Here is a 19,923-nt window from a genome sequence, read left to right on the forward strand (position 1 = left end):
CTGGGATGAACAATAGGACTAAATCAAATCAAAGCAAACTTTAAATGCACTTTGAGTGAAGTAAGGGTTGATCCTATTCTTTGGCTTTGATTCTTGGTTGGGATGGAGACGTGAATCCAACATATAAATTATTAATTTGTAGACAAACTGGAATTTGTTGACAACCAAACACAATTCAATATCACTTTTGCAATACAGTAAATAGGCTATTAAGTTGTCGACAAGTTAACAGATGATATGTTGGATTCATGTCTCCAAATAAACCAAACATTTTATTTAGATAATAGGATTAAGCCAGTGGTTCAGATAAAACTATCCAAGCATTAGATATCCTTTAAATCCCTGAGCTGGCAAGATAGAAAAATCTACCATTGTGCCCTTGAGCAAGGCAGTTAACCCTGAACAACAACTGCTCAACAAATGACGTTGATTTTCCCCACCAATGGTTAAGGTTAGGATTGGGGGAGCCGACACTGATCCTAGAACTGTACCTAGGGGAAACTTCACCAAGCGCTCCAACGCTTGGGGATTCTAGAACTTTAGAGCCACTTAAACAGCACCACCTGGTGGACAAAAGTGGCAAATATCAACTTAGAATAGGTGACTTTACTTTAACGAATTTACAGTACTTAAAGGTCCAATGCAGCCGTTTTTATATCAATATCAAATCATTTCTGGGTAACAATTAAGTACCTTACTGTCATTGTTTTTAATTAAAATGTTCAAAAATAAACAAAAATAGCTTTGCGAAGAGCAATTTCTCAAGCAAGAATTTATTATATATATATATATATATATATATATATATATATATTTAATTTATTGAATATCCGAAACATACAATATACTTGCAGTGAAGCCGCTGAACAACTACATCATACCAGTCATCCAACAGATTCCCATTCAGAACAACACACAGAAGCATGCAGCGTCAATGCCCTGCTCAAGGGCACGTTGACAAATCTACCACCAGGCCAAAAACACTCCAAGATCCCCCCACAGTTCCCCAATATCTGTCCCTCAACCATTCGAGACCCCTCCCACAGTCCCCCCCACACAACAAGAAGAAAAATAAAAAATACAATTCCATTTCCCACCCCCAAAGAACCCCCAATGCACCAACAACCAAGAGAATGAACTAAAGAGAAAAAAGGAAAAGACAGAAGAAAACAGCAAACAACAATGCAAAAAAAATAATAAAACAAAATAATACATTTAAAACAAAGGACATCAAGGACAACTAAAATCATAACAGCAATGCCAACTGTATATGTTTGTGTGCATGTCTGGCACTATTACATATATGTGTGTGTTCTTGTATGTGTTTATTTGAATGAGAGTGTGTGTATATGCATGTGTACAAACACCTGCACGGCATCAGCCTCAGGCAAACCAGCATTAGTTGTAAAAACCCTCCCCCTCAGTTTTTTAAACTTTTATCTTTGACCATCATTCTATCTCCCACACAGCTACTCCACTCCCACTTGTCTCCAATTTCACATCCCATCCCTCAGCTTCCCTCAGCCCATCCCATCTATCTCTGCTGGCCACCCACTTCGGGTTTCTACGCAACACATACAGTGAGGGAAAAAAGTATTTGATCCCCTGCTGATTTTGTACGTTTGCCCACTGACAAAGAAATGATCAGTCTATAATTTTAATGGTAGGTTTATATGAACAGTGAGAGACAGAATAACAACAACAAAAAATACAGAAAAACGCATGTCAAAAATGTTCTAAATTGATTTGCATTTTAATGAGGGAAATAAGTATTTGACCCCCTCTCAATCAGAAAGATATCTGGCTCCCAGGTGTCTTTTATACAGGTAACGTGCTAAGATTAGGAGCACACTCTTAAAGGGAGTGCTCCTAATCTGTTTGTTACCTGTATAAAAGACACCTGTCCACAGAAGCAATCAATCAATCAGATTCCAAACTCTCCACCATGGCCAAGACCAAAGAGCTCTCCAAAGATGTCAGGGACAAGATTGTAGACCTACACAAGGCTGGAATGGGCTACAAGACCATCGCCAAGCAGCTTGGTGAGAAGGTGACAACAGTTGGTTCGATTATTCGCAAATGGAAGAAACACAAAAGAACTGTCAATCTCCCTCGGCCTGGGGCTCCATGCAAGATCTCACCTCGTGGAGTTGCAATGATCATGAGAACGGTGAGGAATCAGCCCAGAACTACACGGGAGGATCTTGTCAATGATCTCAAGGCAGCTGGGACCATAGTCACCAAGAAAACAATTGGTAACACACTATGTCGTGAAGGACTGAAATCCTGCAGCGCCCGCAAGGTCCCCCTGCTCAAGAAAGCACATATACATGCCCGTCTGAAGTTTGCCAATGAACATCTGAATGATTCAGAGGACAACTGGGTGAAAGTGTTGTGGTCAGATGAGACCAAAATGGAGCTCTTTGGCATCAACTCAACTTGCCGTGTTTGGAGGAGGAGGAATGCTGCCTATGACCCCAAGAACACATCCCCACCGTCAAACATGGAGGTGGAAACATTATGCTTTGGGGGTGTTTTTCTGCTAAGGGGACAGGACAACTTCACCGCATCAAAGGGACAATGGACGGGGCCATGTACCGTCAAATCCTGGGTGAGAACCTCCTTCCCTCAGCCAGGGCATTGAAAATGGGTCGTGGATGGGTATTCCAGCATGACAATGACCCAAAACACACGGCCAAGGCAACAAAGGAGTGGCTCAAGAAGAAGCACATTAAGGTCCTGGAGTGGCCTAGCCAGTCTCCAGACCTTAATCCCATAGAAAATCTGTGGAGGGAGCTGAAGGTTCGAGTTGCCAAACGTCAGCCTCGAAACCTTAATGACTTGGAGAAGATCTGCAAAGAGGAGTGGGACAAAACCCCTCCTGAGATGTGTGCAAACCTGGTGGCCAACTACAAGAAACGTCTGACCTCTATGATTGCCAACAAGGGTTTTGCCACCAAGTACTAAGTCATGTTTTGCAGAGGGGTCAAATACTTATTTCCCTCATTAAAATGCAAATCAATTTATAACATTTTTGACATCCGTTTTTCTGGATTTTTTTGTTGTTATTCTGTCTCTCACTGTTCAAATAAACCTACCATTAAAATTATAAACTGATAATTTCTTTGTCAGTGGGCAAACGTACAAAATCAGCAGGGGATCAAATACTTTTTTCCCTCACTGTATCTTTCAACTTATGCTGTGATGTTTAAAGTAACATTTCAATCTATCTAATCGAATAGAATCCACAGATTGTGAGTTGAAGATAAATACTTTTACTAAGAGTATTAGTTTATTAGTAATTGACTGACCCGGTCTCTCCAGATTTCCTAACAGTACTATTTCTAGGGTCAATTTTAGATCAATGCTATGCATTTTCAGCCATTCCTGAACCTGAGACCAGAAACCTGAGGGCAATACCAAAATAAATGCTCTATTGATTCTGTATCCTCACAACAAAATCTGCAGAGCTTCGATGACTTTATGCCCCAAATATTCAACATTTTGTTGGTGGCAAGAATTCTATATAATAATTTTAACTGAAAAGCACGAAGTCTTGAATCTTGCGTTGTTTTATATATCAACTCATACACCCTGTACCATGGAATCGGTACATCTAAAATCTCTACCCAACTACTTTGCAATCTGTATGGCACAGTTGTCAACATCCTGGTCCTCAAATGAAACTGGTATACTTTCCTATTTATGCTATTTTTATTCCTCCGCCAGTTTTGATCCTTTATATTGGGCAAACAGACCTGTTCCCTACCTCCTCCTGCTGCCACCTGTCTCCTCCATTTTTGGGGTAGTGCTGTAATCAATTGGTTGTACTCTTGGATTGAGCAGACCTTCCTGTACAATTCTGATAACTCCATGAAGGACATAATGATACCATTCCAATTTACAATATCATTTAAGAACAAAATACCCTTTTCTTTCCCATAAATACAGGTATTTTATCATCCAGCACATTTGAGTTCAGCCATAATATTTGTTGTAATATTTGTTCTATCTTTTCAGGGGGATGAAATTGAAATTGTAGCCAGCTCTGCAATGCTTGTTTTAAAAGGAGAGATACTTTGAAAAAAGTATAATTTTCAATTAATCAAAAAGGAGACATGGCAATCTGCACAAAGGCAAAAAGGCAATTTTAAAAAAATGGATGAGCTTTTCTTAGTAATCTACTTGAGAACCATTTAGGGTTCAAATAAAACTTTTGAATGAGAGAAGCTTTTAGAGAGAGGTTTAGTGCTTTAATATTTAATAACCTCAACCCACCCAATTTATATTCATTATATAGATTGGCACACTTTATTTTGTCTGGTTTAGCGTCCCAGATAAAGCAAAATATTTTTTGCTTATATTATTTTAAAAATGAATCATCAGGAGTAGGCAGCACCATAAGTATGTGAATAAACTGAGATATGACTAAGGAGTTAATCAGGGCAATTTTTCCATAAATAGACAGGTATTTACCTCTCCATGGTTGCAGGATCTTGTCTATTTTTACAAGTTTTCTATTGAAATTCATTGTGGAGAGCTTATTTATATATTTTGTGATATGAATACCGAGTATGTCTACTTCACCATCAGCCCATTTTATAGGTAAACTGTGGGGTAATGTAAAAGTTGTATTTTTTAAAGATCCAATACGTAATATTGTACACTTATCATAATTAGGTCCAGAGAGTACAGAAAAGTTATCTAGATCTTCAATGAGACATTGCAGGGATCTAGCTTGCGGACTTAATATAAAACTTGAGTCATTGGCATACATGGACACCTTTTTTTAAGCCTTGAATTTCTAATCCTCTAATGTTGTTATTGGATCTGATTTTAATAGCAAGCATTTCGATGGCCATAACGAATAGATATAGTGACAGCGGACACCCTTGTTTAACTCCTCTTGACAATTCAAAACTCTCTGAGAAGTAGCCGTTATTTACTATTTTACACCTAGGGTTGCTATACATTATTTTTACCCATTTTATAAGAGAATTACTGAAATTGAAAAAATCCAGGCATTTATAAATAAAATCCAGTCTTACTTAATCAAATGCCTTTTCAAAATCCACTATAAATACCATTCCTGGCTCCTTATATGTTTCATGATGTTCTATTATTTCTAGTAGTTGTCATATATTATCTCCAATGTATCGTCCATGTAAAAAACCTGTCTGATCAGGATGAACAATACCTGATAAAACCCTTTTAATTCTGAGTGCTATGCATTTCACTAGTATTTTTGCATCACAACATTGAAGTGTATGGGGCCTCCAGTTTTTTTTAGATTGACTGGGTCTTTATATTTGCCATCTGGGTCTTGTTTTAATAATAAGGAAATCAGACCTTCCTGCTGAGTACCTGACAGTACCATTTCTATAGGAGTAGTTAAAACAATCTAACAATGGAGCTTTTAGTATATAAAAAAATACTTGATATACCTCTACCGGTATGCCATCAAGCCCAGGGGTTTTTCCAAACTGAATAGATTTAATAGCCTCAAAAATTTCTTCCTCTGTAATTTGGCCTTCGCACTGATCTTTCTCTACATTTGTTAATTTTCCAATTTTATATTATTTGGAAAGAATTCCTTACCATAATCTTCATTCTGTGGGAGAGGATGAGACGGAAAAGAGAACATTGCCTAAAATAATTAGCTTCCTCTTTTAAAATATCATTCGCAGAATCATAGATGACTCCGTCTTCAGTAACGAGTTTCTACAAATAATTTTTGTTAGCGTTCCTGTATTGGAGATTCAGGAAGAATTTTGTGCATTTTTCTCCATATTCCATCCAGTTTGCTTTATTTTTGTAATAGATTACATTAGATCGTTCTTGAATAAGTTCCTCAAGTTCTTTTTGTTTTTCCTCTAACTTATTTTGTAACTTTGTAGTATCGTTTTTATTGCTACCTACCTGTACTATTAGTTCATGGATTCCCCTTGTTAGTCAAGCAAGAATGTTGCTAGGACTGTCTGGGAAGGGACTTTTCAAAACAGATCTTACACTTAAAGGGCATTATCATCATTTTCACAGTATTATTCAACCTCAGTGTGGAAATATAGAGTACCAGTCAAAAGTTTGGACACACATACTCATTCAAGGGTTTTTCTTTATTTTTACTATTTTTACATTGTAGAATAATAGTGAAGACATCAAAACTATGACATAACACATGGAATCATGTAGCAACCAAAAGTGTTAAATCAAAATAGATTTTATATTTGAGATTCTTCAAAGTAGCAATGTTTGTCAAGAGAGATCAGGGTTCAGAGTAACGCCGAGGTCCTTCACAGTTTTATTTGAGACGACTGTACAACCATCAAGATTAATTGTCAGATTCAACAGAAGACCTCTTTGTTTCTTGGGACCTAGAACAAGCTGTTTTGTCCGAGTTTAAAAGTAGAACATTTGCAGCCATCCACTTCCTTATGTCTGAAACACAGGCTTCCAGCGAGAGCAATTTTGGGCTTCACCATGTTTCATCGAAATGTACAGCTGTGTGTCATCCGCATAGCAGTGAAAGTTAACATTATGTTTTGGAATGACATCCTCAAGAGGTAAAATATATAGTGAAAACAATACTGGTCCTAAAACGGAACCTTGAGGAACACCGAAATTTACAGTTGATTTGACAAACCATCCACAGAGACAAACTGATATCTTTCCGACAGATAAGATCTAAACCAGGCCAGAACTTGTCCGTGTAGACCAATTTGGGTTTCCAATATCTCCAAAAGAATGTGGTGATCGATGGTATCAAAGCAGCACTAAGGTCTAGGAGCACGAGGACAGATGCAGAGCCTCGGTCTGACGCGATTAAAAGGTAATTTACCACCTTTACAAGTGCAGTCTCAGTGCTATGATGGGGTCTAAAACCAGACTGAAGCATTTGTTATACATTGTTTGTCTTCAGGAAGGCAGTGAGTTGCTGCGCAACAGCTTTTTCTAAAATTTTTGAGAGGAATGGGAGATTCAATATAGGCCGATAGTTTTTTATATTTTCTGGGTCAAGGTTTGGCTTTTTCAAGAGAGGCTTTATTACTGCCACTTTTAGTGAGTTTGGTACACATCTGGTGGATAGAGAGCCGTTTATTATGTTCAACATAGGAGGGTCAAGCACAGGAAGCAGCTCTTTCAGTAGTTTTGTTGGAAGAGCTTCCAGTATGCAGCTTGAAGGTTTAGAGGCCATGATTATTTTCATCATTGTGTCAAGAGATATAGTACTAAAACACTTGAGTGTCTCCCTTGATCCTAGGTCCTGGCAGAGTAGTGCAGACTCAGGACAACTGAGCTTTGGAGGAATACGCAGATTTAAAGAGGAGTCTGTAATTTGCTTTCTAATGATCTAATGATCACCAATGATTGGAACGAATTGCAAAAATCACTGAAGCTGGAGACTCATATCTCCCTCACTAACTTTAAGCATCAGCTGTCAGAGCAGCTTACAGATCATTGCACCTGTACATAGCCCACCTGTACATAGCCCATCCAACTACCTCATCCCCATATTATAATTTGTTTTTGCTCCTTTGCACCCCAGTATCTCTACTTGCACATTCATCTTCTGCACATCTATCACTCCGGTGTTTAAACCTGTTTGGGATAGGGGGCAGTATTTTCACGGCCGGATAAAAAACGTACCCGATTTAATCTGGTTACTACTCCTGCCCAGAAACTAGAATATGCATATAATTAGTAGATTTGGATAGAAAACACTCTAAAGTTTCTAAAACTGTTTGAATGGTGTCTGTGAGTATAACATAACTCATATGGTAGGCCAAAACCTGAGAAGATTCCATACAGGAAGTGCCCTGTCTGACAATTTGTTGTCCTTCTGTTGCATCTCTATCAAAAATACAGCATCTCTGCTGTAACGTGACATTTTCTAAGGCTTCCATTGGCTCTCAGAAGGCGCCAGAAAGTGGAATGGGGTGTCTGCTGTCTCTGGGCGAAGAACAGTAGGAGAATTTGTGAGTGGTCAGCCTGGGGACAGTGAGACTGAGAGGCGCATTCACGAGAATTCTCAATTTCTTTCTTTCAGCCTTTGAATGAATACAACGCCGCCCGGTTGGAATATTATCACTATTTTACGAGAAAAATAGCATAAAAATTGATTTTAAACAGCGTTTGACATGCTTCGAAGTACGGTAATGGAATATTTTGAATTTTCTGTCATGAAATGCACTCACGTGTCACCCTTCGGATAGTGACCTGAACGCACGAACAAAACGGAGCTATTTGAATATAACTATGGATTATTTGGAACCAAAACAACATTTGTTGTTGACGTAGAAGTCCTGGGAGTGCATTCTGACGAAGAACAGCAAAGGTAATCCAATTTTTCTAATAATAATTCTGAGTTTGGTGAGCCCCAAACTTGGTGGGTGTCAAAATAGCTAGCTGTGATGGCCGAGCTATGTACTCAGAATATTGCAAAATGTGCTTTCGCCGAAAAGCTATTTTAAAATCTGACACCGCGATTGCATAAAGGAGTTCTGTATCTATAATTCTTAAAATAATTGTTATGTTTTTTGTCAACGTTTATCGTGAGTAATTTAGTAAATTCACCAGAAGTTTTCGGTGGGTATGCTAGTTCTGAACATCACATGCTAATGTAAAAAGCTGTTTTTTTATATAAATATGAACTTGATTGAACAAAACATGCATGTATTGTATAACATAATGTCCTATGAGTGTCATCTGATGAAGATCATCAAAGGTTAGTGCTGCATTTAGCTGTGGTTTTGGTTTTTGTGACATATATGCTTGCTTTGAAAATGGCTGTGCGATTATTTTTGGCAGGGTACTCTCCTGACATAATCTAATGTTTTGCTTTCGCTGTAAAGCCTTTTTGAAATCGGACAATGTGGTTAGATTAACGAGAGTCTTGTCTTTAAAATGGTGTAAAATAGTCATATGTTTGAGAAATTGAAGTTATAGCATTTTTGAGGAATTTGTATTTCGTGCCACGCTCTACCATTGGATATTGGTGAGGCGTTCTGCTTGCGGAACGTCTGTCCATAAGAAGTTTTAATTGCTAAATTGTAATTACTTTGACACTACGGCCTATTTATTGCCTTACCTCCCTTATTTTACCTCATTTGCACACACTGTATATAGACAATTCTATTGTGTTATTGACTGTACGTTTCTTTATTCCATGTGTAACTCTGTGTTGTTGTTCGTGTCGCACTGCTTTGCTTTATCTTGGCCAGGTCGCAGTTGTAAATGAGAACTTGTTCTCAACTGGCCTACCTGGTTAAATAAAGGTGAAATAAAAAATAAAATAAAATGGACATTAGACCGGTGGAAATCTGTCCTTTGGTCTAATGAGTCCAAATGAGATTTTTGGTTCCAACCGCCGTGTCTTTGTGAGACACAGCGTAGGTGAACGGATGATCTCCACATATGTGGTTCCCACCGTGAAGCATGGTGGTGTGATGGTGCTTTGCTGGGGACATGGTCTGATTTATTTAGAATTCAAGGCACACTTAACCAGCATGGCTACCACAGCATTATGCAGCGATACACCATCCCATCTGGTTTGTGCTTAGTGGGACTATCATTTGTTTTTCAACAGGACAATGACCCAACACACCTCCAGGGAGTGTAAGGGTTATTTTACCAAGGAGAGTGATGCATCAGATGACCTGGCCTCCACAATCACACGACCTCACCCCAATTGAGATGGTTTGGGTTGAGTTGGACTGCAGTAAAGGAAAAGAAGCCAACAAGTGCTCCGCATATGTGGGAACTCCAAGACTGTTGGAAAAGCATTCCAGGTGAAGCTGGTTGAGAGAATGCCAAGTGTGCAAAGCTGTCACTAAGGCAAACGGTGGCTACTTTGAAGAATCTAAAATATATTTTGATTTGTTTAACATTTTTTGGGTTACTACATGATTCCATTGTTTCCACAATGTAGAAAATAGTAAAAAATAAGGAAAAACTCTTGAATGAGTAGGTATCCCAATTTTTGACTGGTAATGTATATAAAGTAAGGAATAGCAAATGTTTTAATTGCACTGGGGCCTTTAAATACTTAAACAAAATTGTAAAAGGTGGCAGCTTAACAAATTCATCGTCATTCAAACAGGTCAAAATAAAAATGTACGCCATGTATGTATTAAAAAACAAAGTACAAATTTTATTGTATTTTTTCTTTACAAAGGCCTGTTTTCCCAACAAGTTCATTTTTTTTTTAAACAAAATATAACAGCTTCTCATCGACCCGGACTGACAAAAAAAAGAAATAAAAAAATATACAAAATGTCTGTAATTAAAAAAATAGGACAAAAGGAGGGATGCAGAGAGAGCGAGGCAGAGAGAGATGAGAGAAATGAACATATTTGAAGGAGAGAAACACAGCTGTTCGGTTTTAAGTCACAGCATAAAGAGCTTGATCAACATAGTAAAAATCTTCGTCGCCGTCCTTGATTCAGGCAGTACAGACCGGGAAGTGCTTCATATCAATAATCTCTAATTATTGATTATTAAGAGATTATCTAACAACCAACAATTTCTCAGGACACCCGTGCTGAAATATGATGCACACATCTTTAGCATAAAAACTGTATTAAAAAAAAAAAAAAATGAACAGAAGAAACAACCAAAAAGATAAATATATCTCATAAAGGACAATGAAGATACTGGCGTTGTCCCAAATGGAACCCTATTCCCTACCTTGTGCACTCTTTATACCAGGGCCCTGGTAAACAGCAGTTCACTATATAGGGTGCCATTTGGGACACAACGCAGTCTCGCAGCAGTCAGTAAGTATAGCTACTATTCTAACCAGATTTGAAGTTCACACAAAATTATAATTTTCCCCTACAACAGGTTGTTTCTGCTCTCTTGCCAACTCCTAATGGAATTGTCATGCGTTTTGGCTTGACAATGACAACAGAGTTGGGCAAGAGCACAAACAGATCTGGGACAAGGCTAAATAGACATAATATTGTAACCAGTTATGAAGTTGAATCACAAAATGAATGAGCTTCGTCACCCCAAATGTCCCACTGGAGCCAAGTTCTCACACAGGAAGAGCTTCATGTAGACAGTGGCTACGTTGACAATGGAACACTATATGCTAAATAGTGCACTAGTTTTGGCCAGTGCCTCAGTGCGCTATGTAGGGAATAGGGTGCCGTTTCGTACGCAGACAATGACTAAGTAAGGAGATCCCAGAAAAATAATTACATTGAAGACAAAAAACGAACACAGCATCAATTGGCAATAGAGCATGGAGGGATGAATCAAGAAAACTCAAATAAAGTCAAAATAAATGGAATGTTTTTACAGCATCATTTCAGATTCAGCATTCCTAGAAACTCCTGTTCTTCCCTGATCACGAGATCTGTACAGGAAAACTCATGGCCCTAGTTGTAGCCTTAAACATGGTTCAGGAAAAACTCCTGACCCTTAGCATCATATCAACATATCATAGGAAGTGAGTGAGAAACTCCAGGCTTCCAGAGAAATAACAGGGATTCCAGTCCCGTTCCCAAAACAAACCGACAACATGGAGGGGTACGAGGGGCAAGGGACTGGGGCATATTTCTAGTTCAGTGCTTGTGTAGGAGTTGAGCGTTACCCGTTGGGTTAGGATATGCCCCCAGGGGGTTTCAAAATCGAATGGTAAAAGTTGGGGGTCTCAGAGGCCATACGATCCCTGTTAGCACCATCAGAAACAAATACTACATTCTTCAATGCATGTAGGCATGCATGTAGTTACATGTGTGTTATGACTGTAGACACGTTGACAGACGGGTTGGCTGAGCATTTCACCAACATTATGCACACGCATCGATGAGGCCCTGTGGTGTTATGATTCTGAACGGTCAGATAGCTTGCAACAATGCCTAGAAGCTGCCTGGTGGGGAATCGTAGGTGTCTCGTTTCAGCTCGTTACTGATACCATGTCTTGTTTTGAGGTGTTTTGACTATGGCTCAAATTCACTAGCTAGCTAACCAACAACTGTAACAATGTATTTGAGAGAAGTGTATTTATGTTTTCGATAAACATTTAGAGACAAAATATAATTTACATGTCAACAATCTTAGCCAATCCTGTCTGTTTTGCCACATAGTTGCGCATGCATTGGTTTTGTTGCTAGACAACCAGCCCGTCAATCCCGTATGCATGTTATGTTCTCTTGTTGGGAGGTGCATAGATTCATATTGGGTGAAGGGGTCATTTAAAAAAAAAAAACTTTTGCCTAATATTCAACACTACCCCACCTATAAAACTAATTTACTGTAGATTGGAATTGCATAAATACCTAAAAATGTTTAGTGCATAGTCACTGAAATAAACAAAAATCAAAAAGAGACCTAATTGGAAACTATCCTCTTCTAAGTAAACCCGAGACTTAGGAAAACTTTTTTTTTTATAGAAAAGATGGAAAACAACGTTTGAAACGTTAAGAGAATGGTCCACTGCTTGCTTCTATGTAATAACCCTAATAGAGCTAGTGACACAGGTTATTCTGTACGTTTCATTCATACATGTGATTGATGGGATCCAGCTAAGTACCAGCTGTGTTGTATTCTGCCAGAGCCAACCTATCGCTGTCTATTGTCTTAAAGACTTTCCAGACAGGAAGCGATCGGGCGGAGAAAGGTTTCCAAAATGGAGCAGATACCCATTTTCTCCGCCTCGGCTGAGCAGCCCTCACGTGCACGAGTAACGCCGATCGCTCCGCCTGAAAAGAATTCCGCTGCAGCTTTGTCTGGAACGGCCTTTCTGATAGACTGCCAGATTGAGCCAACTTCTTCATCTGTGATTTAAAAGCACACGATCTGAACAGAGCTTATCACACCTACAAGCTGACTCCATAGTCATTATAATGCCAAAGACAGGTTCAAAAAAAGAAACATTTATATCAAAAAGTAGTCAGGCGTCTGGAGGGAATCTTTGTGATCGTCTTCTACAGTGGGTGGGTATCGCTAACGTGTGTGTGTTCCATTTGTTTGTCACTGGTTTATGATTGAATATGGATTTTAGTAGAACAAATGTCATTGTTTCGCTCTACCAGTCAGATGATGTCTGAGTGTGTGTTTGTATCGGTGTGTGTGTGGCAGCGAACAGTTCATCAAGCAGTCCTCTCCCTTGATGTCAAACTGTCTGGAGAGAACACGTTGTGTGTGTGTGTGTATATACAGTATGTATTGGTTTGTGTGTGTATATATCTCGGTGTGTGTGTGTGGTGTGTGTGGTAGCTAACAGTTCATTGAGCAGCCATGGCTCATGCTGTCTGAAACTGTATAGAGAACACAGTATTTGTGTGTGTATCTCTGTGTTAGTTCATGGAGCAGTCCTCCTCTCCCTCACTGTCGGAGGCCGTGTCAGAGCCGGTGGTATCCATGGCGATGTGGGCAGGGCTGACGATGACTGCTCGTCTCCTCTCCTCCTCAGCACTGCCCCTCCTCTCCTGGGTACGTTCGATGTGCTGGATGGCCTGGAGGGCAGAGGTCATATGATTCAGTGACGCTATACGTAATGGGGTTATCTATACACCTCACACTCAAACATACGCTCACTGTCTATCTCAAACACACACATTACTATAGCACTACAGACATCAGAGAGCACAAGGACACACTGAACTTCACTATAGAAACCCTACAGAGCACAAGGATACACACTCTCCCTCACCTGTACGATGGTATCCAGGTTCTGCCGGGACGTTGACACTGTGCTGGTGTTGGAGGCGGGGCTCATGGTAACCACGGTGACGTGGTGCGGGGTCAGCGTGGGGGCGGGGACGATGACCGTGGGGTGGTGAGTGGGGGCTGGGGACCGCACCTAAAGGAGGAGAAGAGAGATGGTGAGAATAAGAAGAGTTTGAGAAATGAGAAGAGAGAGAAGGTGAAAAATTAGGAGAAAGAGTACAAGGAGGAAGGAAAATAAAACATTCACATTCCTTCCATTCAAAAACGGTTTGTGTGTTTCCCCATCTGTGGATTGTGTGTGTCTCTCGCTCTCCGTCTGTGTCCTCCACCTGTAACCTGTGTGTGTCTGTACCTGTGGGCTGTGTGCTGCGTGTCTGTCCCTCTCTGCGCTGGTTTCTGCATGGAGCTGCTGTAGCCTCAGTAAGGTCTGGGTCTGGATGTGAGCCTGCTCCTCCTGGACCTGCTGGGTGATCACCTTCAGCCTCTCTGGGTGCAGCACCATGTCTAGAGAACGCACCTGGATGAACAAAGACACGGAGGAGAAGGGTGATCAGTCTTTATGTCTATATTCCTCTTCACTCTACCTTCCCTCTTTTCATTCTCAATCGCTCATTGTATCCTTCTTCCCCATCACTGGTTCACCCGCTCTCTCCTCAGTCTCACCACCTCTCAGTTCAACCTTCTCTCCATCCCTTCTTTTAACTCCCTCTCCCCACTCCTCTGTTCATCCCGTTGTCCCTAGCCAGTCTCTCCCACATCTCCCTACCCACCATCCTTCTCTCTCACCTGTTCCTCCAGTATCATCCTCGCCGAGCGCTCCTTGTCCAACTGTTGTCTGAGCTCCAACATCTCTCTCCTCAGCTCCTCGGCTTTCTCCTCCTCCAGAATGTCTGGGGAGCCGATCCCTTCATCCTTCTCCTCCGCCCCACGCCTCCTCTTTGGGGAGGAACCACTGAACTCCTGCAGGAGGAGAGGAGACAGGGTGAGAGGGAGCATTTCAACTAGCTATGGCCATGCCATGAACAGTTAATATTTCACCAATGTAATTGTTAGGGAGAAAGTATTTATACTGTACACCCAAATTAAATGGATCACTTTACACGTTCATGTACTTTTGTCTGGGTTCAATTAATAACTATACATTTCTGATATTAAAAAAGTCACAAGTTACAATATTTTTATTCAATTCTATGGCTAGACTTGGCTATATGAAGGTAATACAAATGTATGAATGGTTACCTGTATGAAGCGTTTGAGCTGGTTGTTCTGCTGCAGTAGCTGGGTCTTCTCCTGCTCCAGAGCGAAGATGTAGTCTGACGTCTGCTGTAGGATGGCAGCCTGAATAGACAGGAATAATATCAAAGTTAGGTCAGAATCAATACTCTCAGAAACAGTTTCCTTGAATCCTCCATGGGTGGTATGGACTAGAGGTCGACCGATTGATTTTGATTTTTCAACGTCGATACCGATTACTGGAGGACCAAAAAAAGCCGATACCGATTAATCGGACGAGAGATAGATAAAATTATGACAATTACAACAATACTGAATTAACACTTATTTTAACTTAATATAATACATCAATAAAATCTATTTAGTCTCAAAAAAAAAATTAAACATGTTCAATTTGGTTAAAATAATGCAAAAACAAAGTGTTGGAGAAGAAAGTAAAAGTGCAATATTTTCCATATAAAAAAGCTAACGCTTAAGTTCCTTGCTCAGAACATATGAAAGCTGGGGTTCCTTTTAGCACGAGTCTTCAATATTCCCAGGTAAGAAGTTTTAGGTTGTAGTTATTATCGGAGTTATAGGACTATTTCTCTATACACCATTTGTATTTCATATACCTTTGACTATTGGGTGTTCTTATAGGCACTATAGTATTGCCAGCCTAATCTCGGGAGTTGATAGGCTTGAAGTCATAAACAGCGCAATGCTTGAAGCACAGCAAAGAGCTGCTGCCAAATGCAGGAAAGTGCTGTTTGAATGAATGCTTACGAGCCTGCTGGTGCCTACCACCGCGCAGTCAGACTGCTCTATCAAATCATAGACTTAATTATAATATAATAAAACACACAGAAATATGAGCCTTAGGTCATTAATACGGTCAAATCCGGAAACTATCATTTCGAAAACAAAACGTTTATTCTTTCAGTGAAATACGGAACCGTTCCGTATTTTACCTAACGGATGGCATCCCTAAGTCTAAATATTGCTGTTACATTGCACAACCTTCAATGCTATGTCATAATTATGTACAATTCTGGCAAATTAATTACGGTCTTCACACAGTTCGCAACGAGCCAGGCGGCCCAAACTGCTGCATATACCCTGACTCTGCTTGCACAGAATGCAAGAGAAGTGACACAATTTCCCTAGTTAAAAGAAATTCATGTTAGCAGGCAATATTAACTAAATATGCAGGTTTAAAAATATATACTTGTGTATTGATTTTAAAGAAAGGCATTGATGTTTATGGTTAGGTACATTGGTGCAACGACAGTGCTTTTTTCACGAATGCGCTTGTTAAATCTTCACCCGTTTGGTGAAGTAGGCTGTGATTCGATGAGAAATTAACAGGCACCGCATCGATTATATGCAACGCAGGACACGTTAGATAAACTAGTAATATCATCAACCATGTGTAGTTAACTAGTGATTATGTTAAGGTTGATTGTTTTTTATAAGATAAGTATAATGCTAGCTAGCAACTTACCTTGGCTCTGTGCTGCACTCGCGTAACAGGTAGTCAGCCTGCCACGCAGTCTCCTTGTGGAGTGCAATGTAATCGGCCATAATCGGTGTCCCAAAACACTGATTACCGAGTGTTATGAAAACTTGAAATCGGCCCTAATAAATTGGCCATTCCGATTAATCGGTCGACCTCTAGTATGGACACAAACACAGTTAGCTAGATTATGGTCCTGCTCTCCTACCTTGCTGAGTTTCTCGCCGTCTGTGTGTGGCAGGAGTGTTTTCAGCGACTGGAACCCTGCGTTGATGCTCTGCATGCGGCGCCGCTCGTTACTATTTGCGATCTCCCGGCGGATACGCCTCTCCTGGTCCTGAGCAGTCTCCGGGCTGAGCGGGATGTTGGCCAGACTGGAGGGAGAGATGGAGAGAAGGACAGAGGGAGATGGAGACAAGAGGTACATTTTATTCAGGTTTATTGTAGTTTAGTCTGCTTTTCACTGCGTCTAATTAGAAATTACATGGTTATAAATTCCTATCATGCCGATGTAGCTTGGTGGAAAACACAGTGCACATGCAGGTAGTACAGCGCTATTCCTTCCCACTCCCCTGCAACAACACCCCCCACCTACATTTCACTTGGGTTAGTGACTAGGGCTATTATAAGGTCAGGTCCTGGAGTTTCCCTGAACTCACTGCCCTTCAACCCATTTCATGGTTGCTAACCTACCCTGTTCTGTTTACCCAGCCAGAATAATATGTAAACCATATAACCTCCAGAGATAACATCAGTGAATGCTCTGCAACAGGATTTCCCCAAACTTGGTCCTGCCCGCCTGCACATTTTGGTTTTCCCCTAGCGCTACACAGCTGATTGAAATAACCAACTCCTCAAGCTTTGATTATTTGAATCAGCTGTGTAGTGCTAGGGTAAATACCAAAACGGGGCCCAGGACAGAGTTTGGGAAACCATGCTCTACGAGGTTCACAAAGAAGTAGAATAACCAGATCTCGGGTAAGCTAGGCTTAAAATCATTCACAACGCGACAGACAGTTAACTGTCACACAACATCTTAAGAGGGGGAAATATAGGCCTGTTAGCAGACCTATTATCTATGCACACAATGCTTAGACTCACAATACCTATTTGTTTAGTCAACTGAAGAGTGCAGTAAGCAAAACAAATTAGATATGCCTAAATCAATGTTAATAAGTGAAGTGGACAACCAAAAATCTAATACTTTTGAGATGGAATGCATCCAAGCCATTGACGATGTGGGCCTAGTCTAGTACAGAGTAGCCTACTGCAATCTAGATTTGAACGCTGCCCTCATTCATAAATTCTGTTTCTGCTCCAAAAGATTCTAGAAGCGTGTTTAGCTACAAACCCCTGGTTGATCGAGCGCTTCTCACATACATTGGTTGAGTGCGCAGACTTATTACAAATAAATATTGTAGCTAGCACTAAGGTGTGTATATATGGTAATTAGCAAGCTTGTTGTCGGCCCACCAACGAACCAGAATATATAAACTTAGTAGCTAACGAACTAGTAATATGTGCAAATCCTTCACCAAAATAAGTAGCTAGCATAGTAGCCTGGTGAAATGTGACACCGAGACCACCCCTTCACATGGAGAACAATGCTTTTTGCCTACCTATTTGAAACACTATTACACCGTCGACTTCACAAAAACGGGACCTTTCTACAAAATATGAATAAATAACATTCAAGTAGTTAAATATAACTTAGTATGGACGGAATGGTGTGATGTTTATTATTTAAACGCTGTTGCGGATGTTGAACACACACCACGGCCATGCTACTAAGCTCGAGAGCTTAGCCAATTTCAGAACACGACACGAGCATGGCCGCGCTACCCACGAGCTAGCTGGCTAGCCACGGCAGGCATATTTACTCGCTACACCTCGTAGGTTCCCTACATGTGTGACCCAAAGCCCGTAAACACACACATACTGTTAGGTTGTGTCACAAAAAGTATAACGGCATCATGTTTGTCGACCTGTTGGGGAAGGAACACCGTAGACAACATCTGGAACGCAAGCTAGCGCGGGATAGCTACACAGCAGCGGGCAGTGTGATTAGTAACCACGTGGTTCGTGTTAGCTGGATACAAAATGTATCGATTTCAAGTATTTATTTACATTTTTCGCTGCAACTGAAACCATCAACGGTCATTATTAATACCACTAGCCGTTACAATGTTTCAGGACAAATAGTAAATGATTGCTTTCGTCCCGCCCTCGGGGTATGTGCTCATATGCGCACAGCTAACAAGAAATCATAGCTTCCTTCAACCAATGTTGTGCCAATATTGTTGTAGCTAGATTGCTACATACAGGCTACTAGCTAGTTAGTAAGCAGATAACTCAGTTGCAATCAAAACACACAATACACATCTTATCGGAAGCGTGATTGTGCAATACACACCTACAAAGCCCTCCAATAACATCCTTCTCCGTTTTCTTGAATTGTTGTAAAGCCTTCTCCGTAGGCATCATGAAGTATTCCATGCTTTAGCTACTTAACGTTAGATATCTTCAGCTGTAACCCCTTGAGTCTGTTCTGTGTTTGGAGGAAATCTTTCAAATTTCCTTGCCGTAAAAAAAAAAAAAACACTTCTGTACTATGTTCGATTGCACATAGCTAAGTATTGCGTAGTATTATTGATCGTTCGAGGTTGCAGCTAAAAGGCTAGCCAAGCTAACTGTGTGTGGCTCCAGCTGATGCGGATTTCCCTGCGTGCGTGTGGCGCCTCCGCCTTCTACTACGTGTGTGTTTGCAGCTGATCTCTGTGTCTCGAGGCGGGAAACAGCTGGTCGGAATCAAGGAGAGCACAAGAGCTTTTTCTCTCTCTGCATAGCAGACCAGACTACGCACAAACAAAGAGCTACTTTGAGACAGAAGCATTAGGGCCTATTGAACAAGGAACGGCCAACTGGTGCTTATAAAGACACTTAAAATACACTAAAGAGAAAATGAAAACAGGAGGCCAGGCCAAGGCAACAAACCAAAGTCAAGTACAATAACAACAAACACTACATTTGCATATATTCTATAAAACAACAATATATTCTATTCTAATGTATTATATTCTTTAAAAACAAAAATAGATTACATGTTTTTATGCCAGTGCCTATCAGGTCAAATACATTTGAAAGTCCTGATGTTATGCCTATACTGTAATAAAAACCCTATTACTAAGTAGAATTATGATAGCCATGGTAAATTATCGATATGGCTTGTAGCCTATGTAACAGCCACCCTATTCTTATTCAGGTTAAAGCTATATAGCCAGTATAGCTTGTAGTAAGAAGGCTATTGGTCTAGTATGGCATAAGACCAGAGGCTATCACACAAAGTGTTACGCCCATCTGGGAATGTTGCAGTGGTCTATGCCTACATGTAGGCAGATTATCCATCATTTATCAAACAAATTAGTATAGGCGTATAAACTATAATTATGCGATATAGGACAATGGAATATGCTCCACAATCTTTTCGCATTTCTATTTTTGTTAAGATGTTTTTTATT

The 19,923-nt window shown here is 40.3% G+C and overlaps 2 protein-coding genes across 2 annotated transcripts in view; one reads left to right on the forward strand and one right to left on the reverse strand.

Annotated features, from left to right (window-relative positions):
• Positions 1–10,123: 10,123 nt before the first annotated feature.
• LOC106590423 (transcription factor AP-4) lies at positions 10,124–19,151 on the reverse strand. Its single transcript, XM_014181445.3, has 7 exons — positions 18,819–19,151; positions 16,614–16,779; positions 14,917–15,015; positions 14,464–14,637; positions 14,030–14,194; positions 13,661–13,810; positions 10,124–13,463 (listed from the first exon to the last, which is right to left on the reverse strand). Exons 1-7 carry the CDS (start codon positions 18,899–18,901, stop codon positions 13,305–13,307), a joined length of 996 nt encoding a protein of 331 aa, XP_014036920.1. The 5' UTR covers positions 18,902–19,151; the 3' UTR covers positions 10,124–13,304.
• The window catches only part of LOC106590410 (zinc finger protein GLIS2), a 36,659-nt gene continuing 34,018 nt past the window's right edge, over positions 17,283–19,923 (forward strand). The window contains exon 1 of the mRNA XM_082966190.1: positions 17,283–17,383. The gene's annotated coding sequence lies outside the window, so the exon portion shown is untranslated. The remainder of the gene's footprint in view (positions 17,384–19,923) is intronic.

Source organism: Salmo salar, chromosome 02 (assembly GCF_965601325.2).
Source record: "Salmo salar chromosome 02, fSalSal1, whole genome shotgun sequence".
In the NCBI taxonomy this organism is placed as follows: domain Eukaryota; kingdom Metazoa; phylum Chordata; class Actinopteri; order Salmoniformes; family Salmonidae; genus Salmo; species Salmo salar.